The sequence below is a fragment of the Pavona decussata genome, unplaced genomic scaffold (genome assembly GCF_977016875.1).
Source record: "Pavona decussata unplaced genomic scaffold, jaPavDecu1.1 SCAFFOLD_87, whole genome shotgun sequence".
Lineage (NCBI taxonomy): Eukaryota > Metazoa > Cnidaria > Anthozoa > Scleractinia > Agariciidae > Pavona > Pavona decussata.
Window position 1 is genome coordinate 3,787,784 of NW_028145504.1, and position 25,037 is coordinate 3,812,820.

General features: G+C 39.4%; 1 protein-coding gene across 8 annotated transcripts in view; it reads left to right on the forward strand.

The window, feature by feature from the left end:
• The first annotated feature begins 517 nt into the window (after positions 1-517).
• LOC146474855 (uncharacterized) overlaps positions 518-25,037 on the forward strand; it is a 67,404-nt gene continuing 42,884 nt past the window's right edge. Inside the window, exons 1-7 of one of the 8 annotated variants that reach the window (XM_085116631.1) lie at positions 531-856; positions 5,843-6,039; positions 8,315-8,369; positions 8,897-8,968; positions 9,072-9,108; positions 9,960-10,098; positions 10,587-11,288. In XM_085116631.1, the coding sequence (XP_084972757.1) occupies positions 649-856; positions 5,843-6,039; positions 8,315-8,369; positions 8,897-8,968; positions 9,072-9,108; positions 9,960-10,098; positions 10,587-11,105 (1,227 nt within the window). In that variant the 5' untranslated portion in view covers positions 531-648 and the 3' untranslated portion in view covers positions 11,106-11,288. Of the gene's footprint in view, positions 857-5,842; positions 6,040-8,314; positions 8,370-8,896; positions 8,969-9,071; positions 9,109-9,959; positions 10,099-10,586; positions 11,289-17,961; positions 18,423-21,391; positions 21,517-25,037 lie in introns of those variants that run through there. The other 7 variants (XM_085116630.1, XM_085116621.1, XM_085116620.1 and 4 more) reach the window with 7 other exon arrangements.

Consider the following 25,037-nt stretch of genomic DNA (forward strand, 5'->3'; position numbering starts at 1 on the left):
TTAGCTAAAATAATGAAAATCCAAAAATTTTCTCTCCGAATGAACACGATAACTTTAAATAAATGCTACACACAAGATAACGATACATGACGACCTCGTGTGCGGACTTTGAAATCAGTGAACTTTGCAGGACTTTTTTCCCGTGCTCGACATCGCAAAGACAGGAATACTAGCCAGCTGTCAATCAAGAATTGCTGATAAGCAATAAAATATCCTGGCTAGCATGCAACCGTCAATCAACCGCTGTGGCTCGTCATGTTTAAAATTATACTAAGCTTGTTTGATTCTGATTTAAAATGTAATCCCTTTTCTTTGCTTATTTCACATGCTACATGAACTTTGTAGTCAATTGAGAATGAGGGCATAAACCACAAAAATGAATAGACAAAATAAATAAATAAAGCCCTATGATTGCAAACAGCTGTCCTTTTTGTCCGTCTTTACATTGGACATTGCCATTGACATTTCGTGACAAGCTTAGGCAAATTTATGAGCTTTGTACCTTCTAGCAAATGAATGAATAATGACTATGAAAATTGCAATCTATTTTTCTTTCAAAACCACGTGCAGACAGCAGAAACGCCCGCGGTGTCATCTACGAGAACGAGCTCTGACTGAAATTCGGCAACAGGCACAAGATACTACTGAATGGCCAACGAAGACGAAAAGGCCGGCTTCGAAATGAAGTCTTCTAAGAACGACTCTGGAGCTGTGTATGAATCGTTGACCAAAACCCAACAAGACAAGACTTTATTCTGTCGCATGGTGTATTTGATGGGCTTTCTTCTTGTGCTTATCTTCTTGATAACTGTGGTCAACCTGGCTTTGAATTGGAGTCAGTTAAAGTCATCATCAGGTATGTCGCCTTTGGTCTAGAATGTCTGTTATTAAAGGCCTCGTAACACTAGTGGAAAGTGGAATGAAAATATAAGGTTTCATGCCGATGTGTGTAGCTCTGATGGGTAAAATTTTTATTTCAGATTTTATTTTGTATGCTCTTTTTCCTGGAAGCTGAGTTTGCGTCTCGCTCTCCAGTAGTCTGAGTTCAGGAGGAACTACACCTCACCTCTCTTACTTACTAACTTACCTTCATACTTGCTTGCTTCCTTGCTCGCCGAACTTGATTCATTTTGATGGATATCGCCTCTGAAGTGCGTATTTAGCTGTGAAGAAAATCTTAATTTTCCTTCGGCAAAATGTCAGCTCAAACTTTTGTAACAGCACAAGAGAAAACAAATTCCTTTCGCTTTCGGAAAGTTAAGCGTGTCGTAAAAAATGGGAAAGAACGTCAGCTAGTATTTTCTGAAAGCGTACAACAGCTTGTAAATTCAGGGAATAAAATCCCATTCTTTGAAAAAATCTTTCTCCACCTTCAATTGTCAGAAACCTCGTCGTAAGCCGCGCTAACAGAGAAAATATATTTTCACGGGTTCACTTCCTTCAACGTCGGGAGGGATGTTCTCGGTATCCCAATGATGTCCAATCACCTGTTTTGTGTGGACTCTGAATTCATCTGCAAGGTATTTCTCTGCAAGGTATTTCGGCAGACCGCCCCAAACTGGGGATACATGTTCGAGGAGTGCACATGCTTAGTACAATATCCTGTGATGCCGATCTCTGTGGGTAGATTTGCTTTCCTACATTCGCGCAAGTAATACAGTCTCTTCCTGGCTGTTTTTTTACCCTCTGTTGGTAACTGGATATACCTGTGGAAAGTTCTCTATAAATACAAAATACATAACCACATAACGCGGGGAATTTGCCAATTACCACACTGACTACAAATTATCATTTCAGCAACATAAATAAAGTAGTCCGACCATTCGAAGATGCTATCATCATTATCAAGGCAGAGTCGCTGTTTCTTCGTGGTTGAATATAAATAAGTGAAAACAATTAATGTAACAGAAATTTCATTTCTTTGTGAGTACGTAATAAATAACTTGACGCGGATGCACGGTCAGCTTCCACGCTCAAAGTTGGTTTAAGGTCTTGAATGATCAACATTTCGTGAATTAAGCAGCATTTTTTCAGCACTGAAAAGTTGTTAGTTAAATTCAGTTTTAGTATCTCGTGCCAATTGGCGAACTGTGTTCGGCAACAATTTGACACTTATATCATTGTGTTACATAACACAGTTCACTGAATTCTTCAATTGGCACAGGACACTACAAGCGAATTAAACTAAAAACTTTTCAGTGCTGAAAAAAAGCTGCTTAATTCACGAAATGTTGATCATTCAAGACCTTAAACCAACTTTGAGCGTGGAAGCTGACTCCATCCGCGTCAAGTTATTTATTACGTAATAAAAAAAAGAAACTAAATGTATATTACATTAATTGTTTTTACTTATTTATATTCAACCACGAAGAAACAGTCAAGCCAAGAATGTTGAGCAGTCAAACTATTGCGGTTGACTGAAAAGTTGTTAGTTAAATTCAGTTTTAGTATCTCGTGCCAATTGACGAACTGTGTTCGGCAACATTTTGACATTACATCAATGTGTTACATAACACAGTTCACTAAATTCTTCAATTAGCACGGGATACTAAAACCGAATTTAACTAACAACTTTTCAGTGCTGAAAAAATGTCGCAACAGTTTGACTGCTGAACATTCTTAGTTCTTTATGGTTACAAAATCCACGCACTAGTTACTCAAAAGTACACAACAATAGGTCTTATCACGGTTTTCGACGCCATTTTGACGGGTAGGCAAACAGGCTTGAAATAACAGTGTTTGTATAGAAATCCGATGTCAAATAAATTTCATAAAACATCGCTTCTGAAAAATTCATGAATTGGAAACTTTTGGCACTAGGAAAAGGATTTTAAGAACAAAATTGGAGGGATTTAACTGTACCAGACAGCGTCCAGTCCTGTTCTGAAGTTCCCATACATTTCCCTGTATTTTTTCCCGCGAACTATTTTTAGTACCAGTTCACAGCTGATTCGCTATACAGACAAATGTATGGAAAGTTCAAACACGACTGGACGTTTTCTGTCACAGCTACATCCCACCAATTTTGTTCTTAAAATCCTTTTCCTAGTGCCAAAAGTTTCCAATTCATGAATTTTTCAGAAGTGATGTTTTAGGAAGATTATTTGACATCGGATTTCCATACTAACACTGTTATTTCGTTTGCCTACCCGTCAAAATGGCGTCGAAAACCGTGATAAGGCCTATTAAAATTATGCAGGAAAAAAACGACAACACCAGTTTATCACCTAAGAACGCGGCGTCCAGATATAACAATCAAAGAGGACATTTGTTTTCAGCAAAATAAATTTTGTCGCAGTACACCATTCCGAAGCAATTTTTCTCATAGCCCGGGCAGACTTTGGTGCGTGCATAATTACGCCGACTTATTCAAAGTTCACGTGCGAGTGGTGTTTTCAACTCCAAAAGACAGGTCATGTCCTTAATTAGATAATATGGTGTTAAATTACAGTTTGTGGTAAACAAGCCAAATTTTCTCACGCAAAGTTCAACATGTAGTCCCCACGGTCTCTGGGTATTTATGCCAAACATTGCTTTTCAAGCAAATACCTCTGCGGTGAGAAATAATCATTTAACTCTCCCTGTCTTCCCTGATCACGTGCTTAAATTACTGCCTAATCACACGTTTGAACATCACAAAATACGACTTGTTCGCCAAAAATGGAAGCATGATTTTCAGTCAACATTATTGTTTACCCCTGAATAGATGGGGACTTTTGGCCGTGATCACGTGATACGATGCAACTACTTTAATTCTATTCACTCTTGCCCAGCAAATATAAATGAACAAACAACCGCATTCTTCTGACCTTCATCTCGTATGCTTTATCAAAGCCACTCCCACTGAATTGAACATTCACCTCTTATTGAATTTGCCTGAATCACGTGTTAGAAAGACAAAAAGGAATATTTTCCTTCCATTGCGCTCGAAGCCCTTGCTAACTCAGACTTGTGTCTCAATCTATTTTCTAGCCTTTTCAACGCGGTTTTTATCTCACCAAAACACAAAATAACAAGTCTTCAGTACTTTGACGTCAAGTTCATGTCATCGGATAGGGAGCTTGGGCTGCCTGTGTTTTACTTGCAATTCAGTAGATTTAGTTTAGGGAGTGAGTTCTATAGTATGACGTCATTCAAAATGGCGACGAAAAGATGAACGATGCATGTACAGGAAACTCACATGACAGCACTGGCATACCAACAGAAAAGCATGCGTCCCCTTCGTTGAACACAAATATTGTTTAACTCAGTCGTGCAAGCGTGGTGTGTCACTTCTTGTCCACATTAATAGCGGTTTACTATGAATTGGAGGATTTCATACTGACTGAATAGAACCCTGTGTTCAACAGTCGCTTGTTTCAAATTATGAGTTCAAATGAATTTCTTTATTATAAGTTCTGTGGCTTTCGGCCTCTTGTTCTGTTTGTTTTGTAAATGTGCTTCATATGTCGCAAGCAACATGACGTTGTGTTAAGAGCAACTGACAAATCAATTGAGATCTACTCTGAGGAGATTCGAAACCGTGGTCTTGTCTGCTTCTTTAATGGCATATTTCAAAACGTAAACACATTGAGTCACTTAGCCAAACGGAAAAGGGATAAAACATCAACCTCTCACAGCACAACAAAGCCGAGCGAGGCCATGACAAAACAGACTTCAGCCTTCTATTATACGATGTATGGATCTTAAAGCTTTTGAGTCGTTAAAAGGTTAGAAAAAGGATCAAAGAGAGTTAAAGATAAGACGACGGTGGTGGTAGCGAAAACGTTACCTATAAAGAGAATATTCGCGTTCTTTTAAACTTCATCGCGATAGGGATTATAGGGATTATAGGGATTACCGCTGTACACTCGTTCCCGGACTCCCATACCCGTTCCCGGTTCCCCGTTCCTGGTTTTAGTAACATCCTCTGTGGCTGTTCAGGGTCAAAGTACAAATTAACAAGACTTAAGTTTAGTTTTTGGATTTTGGCCTAATTCGAGTTAATTAGCTTTCATTTTGTCGATAATGATAATTCTTGTGTTATTTGAGCCGAACACACTCAGAGGGAAGCGTTGCGAGTCCAAACTTGAAACTTGGAATGGTGAATGTTTAATAACTATATGTTAAGGCTGTAAAGTAAAATTATTGAAAACTGAGGTACAAGGAAAACTTTTGTGACGTTAAGTATCACCTATATTTCGCCGCTATTTTTAGCGCTCTACATAGGTGGTTTTAAAGTGCCTGCTACAGTCACAAAATGAATAGATTTGAAAATGTTTAGTAGTGGATAATAAACAAGAATAGTTGTTCATAGTTTGTGTAAAGTTTGACTTCAACTGAAGTTATTTTAAGCATTTGGCAGTGCTTCGTTCGTGCACCTTATTTTGAAACTTCAGTTGGCCGAAAAACCGCACTTTGACCGCATTTTCAATTTTTTGCGAATCTCCCAAAATTAAAAATTCGTGCGAACTTTTAAATATGATTTGTGAAAATAGTTCACCAAAGGGAATTTTTGGACCGCATATGAGCGATTCGCCAAATTGGTCGTTGACGGTGAACTCTCGATCCTTACAGGCAGCCGCTCTTAAAATAGCATTTCAGAGCCTCTAGATTTTAAAATTTACCGGAGGAGCATGCCCCTAGCTAGACATCTATCTGGAACCTCCAGGATGATGAATTAATGTCTTACATACTACTAATTGTCAACATTAAGGTCCTCAACCTAATGTTCACCAAAAACAGACATTAAATACGTTTTACTAGGAATGAAGTAATCATTATTAATTCTTAAATAATAGTTTTGAATAGCACTTTTTCTTCCGTTTGGAGAGAGTTTAATGATGTGAACATTTTATTGTAGGTTGTGGATCGACCGAGAAGGTTACGCCAGTGCCCCCTCAAGAGCTGAAAGCAAAGGATTCAGAAATAAAGGAAGAGACAGACGCTATACAACTACGTCAGTTTAATGTGCTCAGAGGGCAAGTCGAAGAAATGAAAGACTCCATCCTGAACGAAGTCAAACAGCAAAAGGACGCAATGGCTAACCTGACCACACTGGTAGGGATGGAGTGATCACTTGTAAAATAATGCTTGAAATTGCTCTTTTAACTCTTAAGACTTACAGCTTAGAAAGGTGGTATTACTAATATAAGAGAAAAATTTAAGTGGCTAAGAAGTCAATTTCCTCTCTGTTTTGTCATTTCATTTTACCAGCAGCATACCAATCAAGAAAATCATCTTTCTTAAGGGGTACTTTGTGCCGATTATTTATTTATTTGTTTACTTGTTGTTTCTTTGCAAAAAAAATTGTTGAAAGAACTGTTCAACCTTTCTCCCAAATACAGCACCTTTCATAATAAACACCTTTCATAATATAGTCAAAGCGTGTTGTGCAGTTGTGGTTGGACACGGTCCGAGTTGTCGGTTCGAGCTCAGTTGTAACAAGCCTTTGTGCTGTGCGGATCTCAAGAAATGACAAACTTCAAAAAGGCAGAAAATCGGTTAATTCGGCAATTTATTTGACTAGTTTTCTCCGGTTACCGTTAGGTACATCGACTAATTTAACGCTCAAAACGTTGGTTTTACACGGCGATCCTATCGAAACCTAGTACCGCCGAAACTGCTCCATGTAATTATCACTTCCATACAATTACAAAAGCAATCCTTCGTCCTCCTCTAATATCGTATCTTTTGAATTATAATGTACCATCACGAGCTCAAAAATCTGGCATTGAAATATTCTGAGTTCATAACTACTGGAATCCAATTCTGGTGGAAATAGCAAATATTATAATACGAAATGAAATAAAGAAGGATTGAAGGAAAATGAAGTAGATTTTCACGGCATCGCTGGATAGGAATTTTGTTTCATTTATTGTATTCTGGTTGCCAATGAAACTGGGACTTGAGTTCTCACACAAGTTCAGCTTGCAAGAATCATAGATTTTACATACATACATACATACATACATACATACATACATACATACATACATACATACATACATACATACATACGTACGTACGTACGTACGTACGTACGTACGTACGTACGTATGTATGTATGTATGTATGTATGTATGTATGTATGTATGTATGTATGTATGTATGTATGTATGTATGTATGTATGTATGTATGTATGTATGTATGTATGTCAGGTGGCAAGGAATCACAAATGAGCGACTATCTAATAGAATAAGCACAGAGGTAATTAAGTCAAAATCATAAATAGAGATTCCATAAATGATTGACATTTGATGTTAAATACATACCTGAAGTGATTAAATAAGTTTTTTTTTCTACTGGAGTATATGGAAATATATACACATGTAAACTTATAGTGCATATAGAGTCTATAAATATACAGCTCAGGCATGTAAATTGTTGTACAAATATACAAGATATACTTTAAAAGTATAAGTAGACTGTAATTTCTCCGAAACTGATTCTTAATTTATGAAACTAAGTCGCAAGTGTTTCTTAACCCCTTTTTAGTTACTATCCTTTTACATCACCTGTTCGATCATTTCGATCATCTAACAACAGTCCGTAGCCCTGAAGCCTCAACATTTTTGTCCTGAGGTGAAATAGCAGGTCATTTAGAACAGCTGGCTATAGCTTTCACTTAAGCTTTATTTGTAAAACTAGGGACAAAACAAGCGAATAGGAAAACGTCACAATGAATCTTTATGTTACATCGTGAATCGCTCATACATGAATGCTCCTCACAATTGCCAAACTTTGAAGGCACATAGCAGAAAAACAGTGAGAGATGCGATGGGGTGCGATGCCTTAAAATCCAAGAGAACTCTCCATAAAGCAGATGGTGTAATTTCTTTACTTGGAACCACGACGATATTGTGTCAAAAAGCAAACGCGTTTAATGATCATTGCACGTGAGAAAAGCCCCCATATTGAACAGGCTTGCGAGGAAGTCGAATATTGACGTCAATAACCAAGGGAATTATAAGAAAATACATTCACTAGTCACCTACATACCTCATTGCTTGGTGAATCTTTTCAGTTGGAGGGAAAAAGCCGTCTTAACGGTGAATAAAACAGTAAATAAGACGAGGCAGTTACTCGCATGAAGATCCTTCCTATAAACGCTGGTGAAAGAATACGGTGATGTGATGGTGATTGGCCAATTACTGCTACCAAGATACTCTTCGGACCGTGTCTAACCACCACTGCGTGTTGTGTTAAAACAATCCAACAAGTCTGCTTTTCCTACCTAATACTCCCCCCTCATCCCCAACCCACCGACTAACAAAGACTCTCAAGAGGGATAGCGTACTGTTTAACTAGCAGGGGCATCTTTTTCTCTTTAAGGTCAGTAACAACAGGACTGGCATTTCGTGTCCCTCAAGCAATAACGGATTAAAAGGTGAAAAAGGCCTTTGTTGCTGGTATCAGTGTAACGGAAATCAAAGTTTCCATTGTTTGCTAAATTTTGCCTGCACATGATCCACTCCCTGCACGGAAAAACCTGTCGCTAACAAAAACCCTTAATTCCATAATGCAATACATCCTTTCGTGAAGTAGTCCTGTTGTATCTCAAGATAAGGTTATAAGTACACAATCAAATGAAGGAATGACAAAATCGTGTTGTTGTGGTTAATTTCAAAAAGACCATTGTTTAGTAGAAACACTTAAAATAAAATCAATTTTTCTTTTCAGTTGACTTTATTTTAGTCTGTGTTAAAGTTTTGAAATCGTTCTGAGTATATATGAATAGTTAACTACTAATAATCTTCTGTCAAACGAGAAAAATCCGCATCGATTGGACGAAACTAAATTAAACAAAGGGAAAAAGAAGGATTACCCTGTTTTTCCATTTGCCACTTATGGCAAGTAATATGTTTTGAATTCATCCTTAATGCTTCTCTCTTTCTCTTCACTGCTGACTTTCAGTGGCCATTGAGATGTTGGAAATGAAGATGGAAAACCTGGCCGCACTGGTCAACGAAACTTGCCCACCCCCAGGTATACTGGTGTCAGTCTAATTATCAAGCCACTAGTTTGGGTTTTGCAATCTATGTATTTTAAATTTGTAGTTACAGGTGTGTTTGCTTTTGTCTCTTTGCAGTTGCCCATTCTTGCAATGAACTGTATAAAAGAAATCCGTAAGTTGATGCAATTAATGTCATTTGAAACAAGTAACACTTATTGGCGCTTGTTAGTCACGGTCGTTCGTCCCTTTCGTTTCAAAAACGTGAAACGCGTTTACGATTGTAACATAGAACCTTTTGCACTAGCACTTTTGACGAAAAAAATATGCTAGCATGCCAAACGTGTTCATTAATAAGCACTATCAGTTGGCATTGACAGTTTGTTTGATTTACGACAAATGTGGCTTGTTTTCAAATGAATAAAGATAATACACGTAACTGACACATATCACAAGAGGACTGTTAAAGCCATATAACTATATCCCGTGAAAAAACGGAACAGCGTGTACGAAAATTGTTTCCATAGCTTAGTCGGTACGGAAACGGTTCATCATATCCAGAGGTCGTGGGTTCGATTTCCGCTTGGTCGAGGATTTTGAGGAGTTCAGAACAAGAAAAAGCTTTTTTTTTAGGAAACCTTTTATTGTAAGTTTAGTTGTCCGCAATAAGCAGAGAGGACTTCTCCCCTCAGCTACTCAACACTGACACGTTAATAAAGTTATTCATTCGTTCATTCATTCATGTTTACTCTTTGTAAGTTACCTGGCTGCTGTGGAATAGCCTTAGATGAAATGTCAAAGCACAGAAACCTGGCCAATCACATTCATTGGCGTAAAAAATGAAATGAATCAATCCGAAATAGACGCCAAGTAGGAAAAATGCGTACCATCAGGTCGCGATTAATTAAGGTTTCCCCTTAAATGGTTCACCCAATAACGTGGTAGAAATTGGTTCAAGCAATCATAGAGTGTTGGAAAGCGAAAGGCACGCCTGAAAAGAATTCACGTTGTTTCGTCTGATTGCAGGTCTCGTAAGAGTCGCGCGTACCTGCTGATGTTTGGTTCGAAGATGATTCCTGTTTACTGTTACATGGGAAAAGCTGGAAATAAAACTGGATGCGGAGACGGAGGGTGGACGCTGGCTATGAAGATGAACGGCACAAAGGTACACTTCTTTTCAGTCAGTCAGCGTTTATTTAGCCTTTTCTCTAATATATTTACAATTAATTTAATGTTGCATGTATGGCGAGGTGACCTCTAAAAACTACCAGGCTTATAGTTAAGGCCACCTCGAACCTAACAATATATGCCTACATAGTTTGTGCAACAAGTGTGCGGCCTTGCCAATTCAGTGATTATTTGATTAAAAACTCTAGCAGTTTATTCTTAAAGTTGGGAAAACTTGTTTGAGAAGTGATTATAACTGAGGAAGGCAATAGTCCAGATCTTTGGGCCTTGGTAAAGTATTGTGAATTTTTTCAGATTAGTTCGGCAATGATGCACGCGATAGTTGTTGGCAGTTCTGGTGCCAGTATAGCCATGAATTTGACTGTTTGTAAAAAAACAATTTGAAAAACAAAAAAGGTTATTGTCTTATCGCTCATTGATTTTGCTCATAAAAATTCGACTTATTTTTTCTGTCTGTAATTTCAGGGAACCTTCCATTACAATTCCACCCTTTGGAGTAACAAAGAATCCCTGAACCTTCCAGGAGGGATGACTGGGTTCGACAATAAAGAAACTAAGATGCCGACCTACTGGAGCACGCCCTTCTCTAAGATATGTCTTGGGATGACGGTCGACCAGCAGACTAACTTTGTCGTCATTGACCAACAGGCGAGCTCTCTTTACTCACTCATCGCTGACGGACAATACCGCGCCTCCTCACTCGGCCGTGACAAGTGGAAGTCGCTGATTGGGTCTGAAGCATCCCTGCAGCAAAATTGTAACAAGGAAGGGTTTAATGCTCAGAGTGGCAGTGAGACGTATGCAAAAGCAAGAATCGGCTTCCTTTCCAACAACCAAAACGACTGCAATTCCTGCGACTCCAGAATCGGATTTGGTACTGCAGGTCTCCCTGATGACCACAACACGTGTGGGAACGAGGCTGACCCTACTGGAGACTCTGGAGAGAAGCACATCAAGGCCTTGGGGTACATCTTGGTGCAGTGAAAAGTTGAAATTACAAGAAAAGTCATTTTGACAACAACAATAGCTCTAAAAAAGCAACAACTGTTAATTGTTAAAATACGTGATTAAAAAAATGTTGTTAATAATTATTTTAAAATAAGTGGTTACAAAAAAAATTGGTTTAAGGCTTAGGTAAAACCGAGGGTATATAAACGTTTTGAAAAACGTTAAATATGTTTTATTTCTTTGACGATTTGTTGTTCCTGTACATTCTTGATTAAAAACTTGACTTTAGGTCAAAATCTCAAGTACTGAAACTCAACACAGAGGAAACTGGAGAAAACATTTTAAAAGTGTTTAAAATTAAACTGCATCAAAACAAAGAACTACTTGAAAGCTTTTATTTGAACGGTTTTCCTTTAGCATTTCATCCACTCACACAAAACTTTAGAACCTCCTTGCACTTGCCAGTAGCTTTTATATGAATGGTCACATTATATAATTTCATTCGTAGACTCAAACACTAGAGCTGCCTTGTACAGCATTCATTATCCACCTTGCGAAAAAAGATGGTGGTTGCACATTTTACTACAATACCTTGCGAACCCACCAAAGCAAAAAGGCACGTAAGGAACCATTTATTTTTTTTTTTAATTTATTTATTTATTTATTTTTTACTTTTATTTTTTTGGCCAAATTCGTCCCTGTACTAAAAATATCATGTATCCTAGGTTTGAAGTTTTTGACGCCCTTCTGTGTGTTTTTATAAGCGTTTGTCAAGGTTTTAGTACGCTAAGAATTATGGGTGAATGTACCCTTCGGTCTTTGCCATCCTTTTCGGTACAATGGATTTACACAGGCTAGGTAGGTCAGATAAAACGGTTGCTCATTATCTTACGCCAATGGTCCCAATAAACAATTACGCAACCAAGGCCTCATAAGGTAGAACCACAGAACAATTATAGCACCACAGTACTGAAAAATACTATAAGGACTGAGGATGGGGGGGAATTCCAGAAAACAGAAATCATGTAAAGGTGCTCGCAAAAAAAAATTTTCGTTTAGAGTCTCTTTTTCTTTTGTTGTTGTTGTTGTTGTTTTGTTTTGTTTTCTTGTAAACAGTTTAGTATTCACTGGAGCTCTTTTGATTCTTGAAGTGTCTTAACATGAAATTAAAATATTCTTTGCTTTATGCATTCCTCGTCGTTAAAAGAGTGTTTAAGAAAACAAATCAGCGAAATTGTTATCCAAAGATCATCATCAGGTGTAACTTATATTTTACAGAAAACATCACAAGCAAGTCTAAGCCGATGATACTAAAATTATAACAGATACAGCGGTTTTCAATTGGTTTTGCGATTAATTAACAAAACTCTTACCAAGACAAATCGCGACTTGCTCGCTCTCATTTTCCTACGCCGTGACACTGGTTTTTTCATCGTCAGTTCAGCTTTACCCGTTAAATTTTGCACTTTCAAGTCAAGACAATATTTCTGATGATGTTTTTAATTACATGCATTCTGGGGGTGGGCGTGGACGGGGATGGGAGGCACAGGAGCATCTGGGTGATGGAAAATTTGGTTCAAAGAACAAACATCTGTGAATTAATGTGGGACCTCATGGTGGAAACTCGCAAGACGGACGATTTAAAAAAAAAATCTACGAGTCCTCAGCTTGTACGTTCGTAACAAGAATGATCAGTGATGGGATTAAGAATAGTAGATCAGAAAACATTTTTGACCCTGTTGTGTTGCAATAAACGCATGGATGCGTGATTGCCACTTTTAGGAGTCAGTTAAAGTGATCGGATGCACATTGTCTTCTAGTCTGCTTTTAACCGCTTCGTTTGTTTAGTGATTGTTTGCGAGATTGAGGGAATTTTCGAGCGGACAAGGGTGTCCTTGAGAGACTTTTCCTTCCAGTACGATACAATCGGTAGCCGGTTAAAGATTTTTTGTAGCTTAGGTTGCTGTTGAATGATGTGCCAGTGTTTCATAGGAATCTTTTTGAGATTCGGTGTGGCCGTATTGTAGGTAGAAAAACGGTAAAATCTCTTATCTTTGTGTTGTTTTAATGCAACGAGCCTTTTTTCTGTCGGTGAAGTTAACGTCAGTCAGTATTTTTTGAACGAGCGTTAAAGGGTATCCTCTTTTACAGAGTCTGTGTTCAAAGTCTCGGTTTTTTTTTTTTTTTGGTTTTTTTTTTTAATTTTTCTCTGGCTGAGTTAGTTGTTAAGGATACTTCCTGGGTTCGCGGGTGTCCTTTGGAAAAAAAATTCGTACGCGCGCAAGTTTTAATAAACCTCTAACAAACTATATATCATTATAAAGCTTAATAAATGAAGTTTCCTATAAAAAATATAATTGAGCGATCTTTTCCTTTTTTAAGTGCCAGGAGCCAGTAGAACCTCGAATCCACCGATGGTCGTTCCATTGAATTAATCGGTTATCGAACGCCGCGCGAAGAACGAAATCGCTGCACAGTGTTATTCACAAGGCATCAATCAACAAAAAGGTGTCAGGCTTTTTCGAAATTCTGATTGGTTATTTAGATATCCACGTCTAAAGTTTGAGTAGCAAAAAATATTTGAGTCGTGTTGCGTAAACAGTTGCCACGGGAAAAATATTTTGAAAATCAACATTCCCTGACACCTTTTTGTTTGTCATTATTCCTCGAATCTTCTGGCCAAATTTCACGACAATCCGTCAAAACTACATACCCTATTAATTCGTTCAAAGTCGACATACTCTGCCAAAATTCAAGTGCGAGTTTTCGCTCGATAAAGGTTTGCAAGAAAAACAAGCCTCCACAGGAGATTATGACACCTCATTAGGTGGCGAGCCAATCGAGCAACAGGACCCCATGGCGTCAACAACAATAGCACAGAATTTCGCGGAAAAAGTATCGCGTTGCAGACACGTTTTAGACTCCGCTGTTGTGATCGAGCGAGATGGGGAAAGTGGCGAAAGGAAAACGTAAAAATCAACCAGGAAAACGGGGAAAAACCAAGGCTAACGAAACCAGAAGTGCGTCAGCGGAGAGTTTGCCAAACTGTGCACTGCTCGGAGGAGTGCACTGATAACAGAGATGAAATCTATTGGGTTGGTTGTTCGTTTTGATTGCGTGTGATGTAATTTACGCTTCAAGCTAAAGCGATTATTCATTTCGTATCAAAGGAAATGTATAATGAAAGAAAATCGCATTTTTACTGTTATTTAGGTACAATGGTGATTTCTTCGTAAGAAATATTCAAGATAGCGTGGAGCGGACCAAAAAGCGAGAGAAAGGGCCACGCAGAACGCGCTATCTCCAGTATTACACGTGGGCTGATACGCTTCTGTTGAGTTCTATTTCATCGGTCTAATTCTTGCTGATTTTATTCCAATTTTATCTCGCTGCAGAAGAAAGAAATCGGCCCAGAGGATGTAGAATATGATATTTGATATTTTCACAGGACGCTTGCAAAGTTACGGCTGCAGGACTTTTGCACGGCAATCGACCTCTGGGTACTTGATCCAATAACAGTGGATTAAATTGAAGTCCGCTGCTCCAGTTCTTCGTGATCACCTTCGACAGAACCTTCAACGTCGACTAGAGTTTCTTGGTCGAACCAAGAGCCTTTGTTGCTCTCTGCAAGATCACGTTTTCGATCTTCGCTGAAACCTATCTTTCCCTTTTTCTTAGGCCCTGGCATCTTCCGGGATTTTATCCACAGGCTCTTTTCGTTTTTTGATGACTTTTCCATGTAGGAAGCGCCGGCAAAGAATAGAAAATTCGAAGTGAGAAATTTTCTGCAGGCGAGATGTAAACAAAATATCCCTGCCTATTTCTGAAATAAGAGCTCCCGGATGAAGCGTTTGCCGCGAAGATTCCTCTGGGGCGTCTCGCACTAAGGAGATTATGACACCTTTTTTATTTATTTACTTTTAGATGGAAATACGTTTTCCAAAATATCTCGCGCGCTTTTTAATATTTTTCAATTTTGTTTTCAGTAAATGTTAGATAAAATCCCCAAATTCTATTTGGTCGAAAAAAATGTTTTTTCCCTTTTTTACCCTATCGAACCCAGGAAGTACCCTTAAAAGACGTAATGCTTCTCCTTTTGTAAATCCCTATTTTACAGTTTAAAGGGGAAGTATCATGGGGTTTTTGACCTCTTTTGTTAAAAATTGGGAAATAAGACCTTCACTTTGCTACAAAATAATGCTAGAACAACGAGAGGAGAGAAATCAACTCAATTCTTGACAGAAACAACCCGTACTCTGTTCTAGCGCATTTTGGAAACAAAAATACGAGAACTTGAAAAACATTAGCCTAACATTTTTCAAGTTTCAATTCATTCCGACCTACTCGGCCTCTGGCCAGGGGCACTAATCGACAGTTTTATTGCACTGGGGTGATAATTTATAACAAAACTAGACAATTATTTTTTGTTTCTGTTGTCAGACAAATATTTTTGGGTTTTGAAATGACATCATATTTTCATGATACTTCCCCTTTAAAGGGTGGCAAGATGAGAATTGTGTATATTGAAAAGTTTCTGTAGGCTTCAAATGTGTTTGTAATTCAAGGATTTTATGAGTTGAAAGACGTGGTCCTTTGAAAACTTCAGTGTCAAGAAAAACAGCGCGCTCAGATGACATTTCACAAGTGAACTTGATTGTAGGGTAGAACGTGTTAGCGAAGTTAACAAAATTGGAAACTCCTTGCATTGGAATGTTCCTCAGTGAAAATATGTCATCGTTTCCAAACCAAAGGTTTAGAGCGGCTAGCCATAAGCAGTCGTTTTTCTAGGTCTGTCATAAAAATAACAGAGAAAGCAACTGCTGTCCTAGTTCCCATGGCGACGCCAAGTTGTATTAGCTTCAAACAGTTCTTTTTGGAAGTCTACCATGGCACAACAGACAATTTCCGTACAGGAGATGGCTGCCATTTTCAGCAATATGGTGGACAGCATTGCTCCCGCAATATCACCAATCAAGTCACCCAAGCGACCTCGTGACCTTGACAGTCCAGACTGCGTACAAGTGATTCCAGACTCACAACCAGCCCCCCAAAAGCCAAAAACAAATCAGACTGAGAGCGACAAAACCATCCGGAATCGACTCCTCACGCTGGAAACCAGACGAGCCAAATGGAAACAGTCCTTACAAGTCCTGAGGGAACACGCTAAGAACTCTACGTGCCCCTTCGGTTTACAGCACAGACCGAAACCTCATATACGGTTCGACAGAGAATTCCAGACCGCCTTGGACCAGATCAGTCACCGAGCCCATGCGGAACTACTAACGCTGATAGTTAAACAGCAGGAAAAGAACCTAGCAGCTGACAACGAGGCCATCCAAGCCCAACAGTAGGTACTTCCTGTATCCAAACCAAGAGAGTTCAACCAGACACCATGCTGCCAACAGAGCCAGACCCAGGCCCAGGCCGCTGAAAAATACACCAAAGAAAGTTCAGCAAACTTGTGATCTCGCTTCTATGCAGGCTCAATTATCTGAGCTTAAGAAAATGTTTTGTAAACTAAGTGAGACAATCAATGTAAATAAAGCAGAGTTGAACATTATACCGGTGTGTCTTTTCCTGACTCAAAGGGTTACACAGAAAGCCGTAACACACGGAAGGGTCACAGAAATAAGAAACGCTCTTTCAGACGACACAGCCTCAAAACTTCCTTAACCTATAACACTAGAGTTCAAAACGAGAAATATATTAAAAATTTCTCCAATAAAGCTCTCTCTAATGACGAGGTTAAACTCGTTTCTAAAGGTCTTAAATTTATACCATCTCCTCCTATTCCTAGCTCCAATAAATCCTTACTAAAGGATTTCAATAATGGCGCTAGAACAATGCGTTTGAAATATATGTTCGCAAACAAAAGGAAAACCTCTGCACCTCCCTTCCATGTTAAATCGACATTGCAATAATCGATCCAAAACTCGGTTGCCCTTAAAGATTACTTGGAAGAAACAAAACTTGAACTAGCTTCAGTAGTTTTCCGAATTCCTTTAGACAATATTTCGGCAAACGAGAGAACAGCCATCGGCTCACTTAAACGCAACAGCGAAATCAATCTCAAAAAACGCTGGCAAAGGAACGACTACAGTCATTATGGATACCACACAAAAATAGAAGAAGGCTTACAACAATTATCTGATGATAAATTCTTCAAACCTCTCGAAACTCCTATTGTGCGGGACACTGCCCTAAAAGTGAATCGGGTAGTGCAACAAACTATTCAAATGGTTAACAATCGCTCTTAAACAACCCCGCATACCAGAATTTTACACGCTGACAAAAATCCACAAGAAAATACCGGTCGGCAGGCCAATCGTCTCTGGAAACCTTTAAAAGCGCGGACTTTGCAGGCATATTTTTTTCACGTGCTCCACATCGCAAAGACAGGAATCAAATGTACATGTCTAGCCAGCTGTCAATCAAGAATTGCTGATAACAGACAACAGCCTGAGTGAGCAATAAAATATCCTGGCTAGCATGCAACCGTCAATCAACCGCTGTGGCTCGTCATGTAGTTAAAACTAAGCCTGTTTGATTCTGATGTAAAATTTAATTCCTTTTCTTTGCTTAGTTCACATGCTACATGAACATTGTACTCAATTGAGAATTTAGCTCCACATCGCAAAGACAGGAATCAAATGTACATGTCTAGCCAGCTGTCAATCAAGAATTGCTGATAACAGACAACAGCCTGAGTGAGCAATAAAATATCCTGGCTAGCATGCAACCGTCAATCAACCGCTGTGGCTCGTCATGTAGTTAAAACTAAGCCTGTTTGATTCTGATGTAAAATTTAATTCCTTTTCTTTGCTTAGTTCACATGCTACATGAACATTGTACTCAATTGAGAATTAGGGCATAAACCACAAAAATAAATAGAAAAATAAATAAATAAAGCCTTATGATTGCAGACAGCTGTCCTTTTTGTCAGTCTTTACATTGGACATTGTTATTGACATTGCGTGACAAGCTTATGCAAATTTATGAGCTTTGTACCTTCTAGAAAATGAATGAATAATGACTATGAAAATTGCAATCTATTTTTCTTTCAAAACCACGTGCAGACAGCAGAAACACCTGGCGTCATCTACGACGACAAGCTACTGAAATTTGGAAACAGGCACAAGATACTAATGGCCGACGAGGACGAAAAGGTTGGCTTCGAAATGCAGTCTACTAAAAACGACTCTGAAGCTATGTATGAATCGTTGACCAAAACCCAACAAGACAAGACTTTATTCCGTCGCTTGATGTATTTGGTGAGCTTTCTTCTTGTGCTTATCTTCTTGATAACTGTGGTCAACCTGGCTTTGAATTCGAGTCAGTTAAAGTCATCATCAGGTACGTCGCCTTTGGTCTAGAATGTCTGTTAAGGCCTCGTGACACTAGTGGAAAGTGGAATGAAAATATAAGGTTTCATGTTATGTGTGTAGCTCCGGAGGGTAAAATTTTTATTTATTTTATTTTGTATGCTCTTTTTCCTGGAAGCTGAGTTTGCGTCTCGCTCTCCAGTACTCTGAGTTCAGGAGGAACTACACCTCACCTCTCTTACTTACTAACATACCTCCATACTTGCTTGCTTCCTTGTTCGCTTGCTTGCTTCCTTGTTCACTTATATAAATGTGTTACATAACACAGTTCACTGAATTCTTCAATTGGCACGGGATGCTAAAAGAAAATCTAACTAACAATTTTCAGTGCTGAAAAAATGCTGCTTGATTCACGAAATGTTGATCATCCAAGACCTTAAACTAACTGTGAGCGTGGAAGCTGACTCCATCCGCGCCAAGTTATTTATTACGTAATAACAAAGAAACTAAATGTATATTCCAAAATTTTCCCTTTCTTTTGTGTTTCTCAATTCAACCACGAAGAAACACTGAAGTCAAGAATGTTGAGCAGTCAAACTATTGCTACTCACTGAAAAGTTGTTAGTTAAATTCAGATTTAGTATCTCATGACAATTGACGAACTGTGTTTGGCAACATTTTGACACTTTTTAATACATCAGTGTGTTACATAACACAGCTCACTGAATTCTTAAATTGGCACGGGATACTAAAACCGAATTTAACTAACAACTTTTCAGTGCTGAAAAAATGTCGCAATAGTTTGACTGTTTAACATTCTTAGTTCTTTATGGTTACAAAATGCACGCACTATAAGTCACCCACAAGTACACAACAATTAAAATTATGCAGGAAAAAAACGACAACACCAGTTTATCACCTAAGAACGCGGCGTCCAGGTATAACAATCAAAAATTTTAAGAGGACATTTGTTTTCACCATATTAAAGTTTGTCGAAGTACACCACTCCGAAGCAATTTTTCTCATAGTCAGGGCAGACTTTGGTGCGTGCATAATTACGCCGACTTATTTAAAGTTCACGTGCCAGTGGTGTTTCAACTCCAAAAGACAGGTCACGGTGACAGATAATATAGTGTTAAATTACAGTTTGTGGTAAACAACCCAAATTTTATCACGCAAAGTTCAACATGTAGTCCCCACGGTCTCTGGGTATTTATGCCAAACATAACTTTTCGCGCAAATACCTCTGCGGTGAGAAAAAATCACCTTTGAACTTTCCCTGTCTTCCCTATCACGTGCTTAAATCACCGCCTAATCACATGTTTGAGCATCACAAAATACGACTTGTTCGCCAAAAATGGAAGCATGATTTTCAGTCAACATTATCGTTTACCCCTGAAAAGATGGGGTCTTTTGGCCGTGATTACGTGACACAATGCAACCACTTTATTTCTATTCACTCTTACCCAGCAAATGTAAATGAACAAACAACAGCAATTCCTCTGACCTTCATTTTGTATGCTTTATCGAAGCCACACTTTACTGAACATTCACCTCTTATTGAATTTGCCTGAATCACTTGTTAGAAAGACAAAAAGCAATATTTAATTTTCCTTTCATTGCGCTCGAAGCCCTTGCTAACTCAGACTAGTATTTCGATCTATTTTCCGCCTTTTCAACACGGTTTTTATCTCACCAAAACACAAAATAACAAGTCTTCAGTATTTGGACGTCAAGTTCATGTTATCGGATAGGGAGCTTGGGCTGCCAGTGTTTTACTTGGAATTCAGTAGATCTAGTTCATTAATCAAAGATTAGGGGGTGAATTCGTACAGTATGACGTCATTCAAAATAACGACGACAGGATGAACGATATATACGCCTGCTGGCATGTACAGGAAACTCACATGACAGCACAGGCACACCAACAGATTAGCATTCGTCCCCTTCGTCGAACGCAATTATTTGATTAACTCAGTCGCGTGTGCGTGGTGTGTCACTTCTTGTCTACATTAATAGCGGTTTACTATGAATTGGAGGATTTCATACTGACTGAATAGAGCCCTGTGTTCAACTGTCGCTTGTTTCAAATTGTGAGTTCAAATGCATTTCTTTATTATAAGTTCTGTGGCTTTCGGCCTCTCGTTCTGTTTGTTTTGTAACTGTGCTTCCCTATGTCGCACGCAACATGACGTTGTGTTAAGACCAATTCACAAATCAATTAAGATCTACACTGAGGAGATTCGAAACCGTGGTCTTTGCCTGCTCCTATAATGGCATATTTCAAAACGTAAACACGTTGAGTCACTCAGCCAAACGGAAAAGGGATAAAAACATTAACCTCTCACAACACAACAAAGCTGAGCGAGGCCATGACAAAACAGACTTCAGCCTTCTATTATACGATGTATGGATCTTAAAGCTTTTGAGTCGTTAAAAGGTTAGAAAAAGGATCAAAGAGACATCGATGATGTACACAACAAACTAAGACAGAGAGAAAAAAGCAATCAACATGGAGAAGGAATTATGCAGGCCTTCCACCTATTTTTAACATACCTGAATACTCCTCCACCACATGCGTGAGCGTAGTAGCCGATATAGCAGCAAACATTACACGGCCCTAGGGGGAAGTTTAAATAATATTGACATGCAAGCAATAAAAAGACTACCATTTTGCCATTTGAAAGAGACTGATTTTTATCTAGAGATAATCATAAAGAAGTATTAAATTGGCATTCCAGAGCCTCTAGATTTTAAATTTTACCGGAGGAGCATGCCCCTAGCTTAACATATCTCTGGAGCCTCCAGGATGATGAATTAATCTCTTACATACAACTAATTGTCAACATTAGGGTCCTCAACCTAGTGTTCGCCAAAAAAAGACATTAAATACGTTTTAAGGGGAATGAAGTAATCATTATTAATTCTTAAATAATAGTTTTAATAGGACTTTTTTTTTCCGCTTGGATAGAGTTTAATGATGTGAACATTTTATTGTAGGTTGTGGATCGACCGAAAAGGTTACGCCAGTACCAGAGCACAGCAAGCAAGTCGAAGAAATGAAAGACTCCATCCTGAGCGAAGTCCAAGAGCAAAAGGACGCAATCGCTAACCTGGCCACACTGGTAGGAATAAAGTGATCAATTGTAAAATAATGCTTGAAATTGCTCTTTTAACTCTTAAGACTTACAGCTTAGAAAGGTGGTATTACTTATAAGAGAGGAAAATTTAAGTGGTTAAGTAGTCAATGGATATGAATTTCCTCTCTGTATTGTCATCTTTCGCCGATTATTTATTTATTTGTTTACTTGTTGTTTCTTTAAAAAAAAATTGTCGAAAGAACTGTTTAACCTTTCTCTCGAATATATCTATCTATTAGAATATGTACGCAGGTAATTAAGTCAAAATCATAAACGGAGATTCCATAAATGATTGACTTTTGATGTAAAATACATACCTGAAGTGATTAAATAAGTTTTTTCTACTGGAGTGTAGGATCTATTCGTACTTTGCAAGTATTGCGGGCCTGCTTTCCCATAATTCTTCAGTAGCGCTTTTTTTTACTTGCCATGTGCTCTATCGGAAAGTTTATATCAGAGGTTATATTTATCGGTGCATTTTGTTTCTTTTACCGGGAAACTCTTACTATATGAGGTAACCAGCTTTTATTTTTTGTTTATTGGCATTTATTTCGTTTATTTCGCTTCATTTCGTTTCGGTATCACTTTAATTACCGTTATTTTTATTTTTATTTTAGAACGGCGGGCTTGTGTATGTTTATAAAACTCGTGTGTATCTCATCAGTAAAGGATTAAATCTTCAGTAAGCTAATTGGAGCTTATACAGTTCTCATACACGAGATGACGAAGAAAGGAAAGATTAAAGCGAAGAAGTCTCCGACAAAATCCAAGAAAGCGAAGAAATCAACGCCACAACATCAAGCCGAACTCGAAGATTCACAGGATGACGATTATCATGATCATGGGTCAGATGATCACGAGCTTGCTGTAGCCGAAGAAATGTCTCAAGATGTAGTTTATTCTAAAGAGGCGCCCGGAGAACAGAATATAAACATGCATCCTTCTCCAGTAAACTTCTCCTCCTAACGTCGACAACGGTCAGAAGTCGGAATTAGCCGAAACTTCGAGCGGCAGTTTCCGTTTCTCAACCTTCTCCACTACAACAGGTTTCAAGTGTTTCAGTACGACGGGAGACTTCGAGTGGTGTTTCTTCTGTTCAGAATCCGTATGGTCAACAATTAACTCCTTTAGCACCGACATTTGTACCGCGAAATTACGCTAACCTGTTCTGGGGCAAGCCCGATCCTGCCCGCGGGACTTTGCGTAGCTCAGTAGATAGCGAAGCAAGCTTTCGTTACCAGACGCCCGCGAGCGGAGAGGAAAATAAACGTGACCTTGATGAGTCAGTGTGGTCCAAGCGATTGCGGGCTCTTGAGGAGCAAGAACTGGCCGAAAGGGCGGCTCTGGATAAGCGTATGAAGGAAGCCAGGGAGAAATTGGAAATTGAAATGAATCATGCCATCCAAGAACGCGAAATTATGAGCAAAAAACAGGAAATAAAACGCCAACAGGAAGAGTTACGACGGCTCGAAGAAAACTTAGGGATGAGTGAAAGCGGGAGTTCAGAGTCTGCAACGCCAACAGAACGCCTTCTCGACATGCATCAGGACAAGACAGGCCACCAATCAACAATGTTAGGTAGTCGTCAGCAATCAAGGAATCTGTCAGGGGGACAAGGGAACACTATAAATGGAGTAGGCGCTCATTTCCTCCTCCAAAGAGAATGCACAGAGTTGAAACAAACAGAATCAAGAACACAAGAGGGTCCTTTACCGAGCTTATACCAAAACAAGGCATGTCAACACTCAGCAATTCCGAGCAGTGCTCAGCAATACAGAGTTTGTTGGAAAGACAGCAAAACACAATGGACGGAGTGGTGCGGGGTCTTCGTATGCCTCAGAGAAAATAGATGAGCTTCAGTGGCGAACCCCATATCTTCCCTTTGTTTATGCGAAACTTTGAGGTAAATGTGGAAAGTAAGGAGGAAAATGATGCAGATCGCCTAAGTTACTTTGTTCAGTATTGCAGAGGAAAAGCACGGAAGGCTATTGCATTGCATTATGATGCGCCCCGAAGAAGGTTACAAACGTTCGAAGGAGATGTTACAGAGGAACTTTGGCCGAACCCATGTAGTGGCTAGGGCCTTCCTAGAAAAGGTAGTCAGTGGGCCTCCGATTCGAAGTCCTGATCCGGAAATATTGTCCCAGCTGGCTCGCGACATGGAAACATGCCTCCTTGGGTCTACCCAGTTAGGACACACAAGTACTCTAAACTCAATGGACACACTTGGAAAGATTGTGGCCCGCCTTCCAATTCATCTCAGGGCAAAATGGGCAGAGAAGGCCAATCAGTTGTATCAATCTCAAATCACACCAACATTCTCCCACATTACAGAGGTTGTACAAAGTCGTGCTGCTGTAGCCAACACCTACTTTGGCCAAAAGTCAACCCAAAGTTGGAGTCGTCTAAAGGCTTCAAATCATCATCCAAGGGCAAAACTGGCCTCTTTAACCATGGCATGACCTTAGCCATGCTTGGCAGCGACCTCCCGCAGGGCAGCAATGAGAAGAAACCCTTTAAATGCGTCCTTTGTTTGGGCAGCCATCATCTCGAGCGTTGCCACAAGTTCAGAGAAGTGACACTCCGTCAGCGACAGGACCTCGTGGATGAGAAGAGAGTGTGCAGTTCATGTCTCAGCCCGGGACACTTTGTAAAGAAATGCCGGGTTGCAAGGATGTGTGGGGTTGAACATTGCCAAAGGAGACATCATCCTATGTTACATTCATCTGATCCAGTTCAAAACAACGCAAACACTTCAGAGCTTAACCCTAGGAGTGCTTCTCAGGTCCAAACCCCTTCTCCTGGAGGCTGTCCTCACAATGATGCTACCAGTGTAAGTGCGACAAGTAATGCGGCTTCAAGCTGTGGTCGTGTTGGACTACAAGTGGTTCCTGTAAAAATCAGTTCACCATACAGCAATCGTATCATTGAAACTTACGCCTTTCTGGACAGCGGCTCGAACACCACCATGTGCCTGAGTAGTTTAGCTAAAGAGCTAGAGGCAGACTGTACACCAGTGGAGTTCACATTGTCTAAGGTCTCGGGAACTCAACATAAAGAGGGCCAGCAGCTATGCCTCGACGTTGTTGGTGTTGCTACAGGGAAGGGAGTGCGCTTAGATAAGGTCTGGACTACAGAAACATTACCAGTTACAGAGAGAAGCATTCCGACAAACAAGGATGTAATGGACTGGCGACATCTTAGAAACATTGACATCGCAGATCTTGCAGACAAGAGAGTAACTATCCTGATCGGAAGTGATGTACCTGAAGCTTTGTGCCCTCTTGAGGAACGCACTGGGAAAATTGGTCAACTGCATGTAGTGCGAACGTTACTAGGATGGACTGTCATGGGTCCACTGAAAGGAAGGAGGGATGAAGGTGCCCACCTGAATTTCATCCACGTTGACCAATCACTGGGATGCACTGAGTCGGTGAAGGGCATGGATCCAATCCAGCTTCAGCTAGAACGTCTCTACAATGCGGATTTCAGTGAATGTGCAGCTG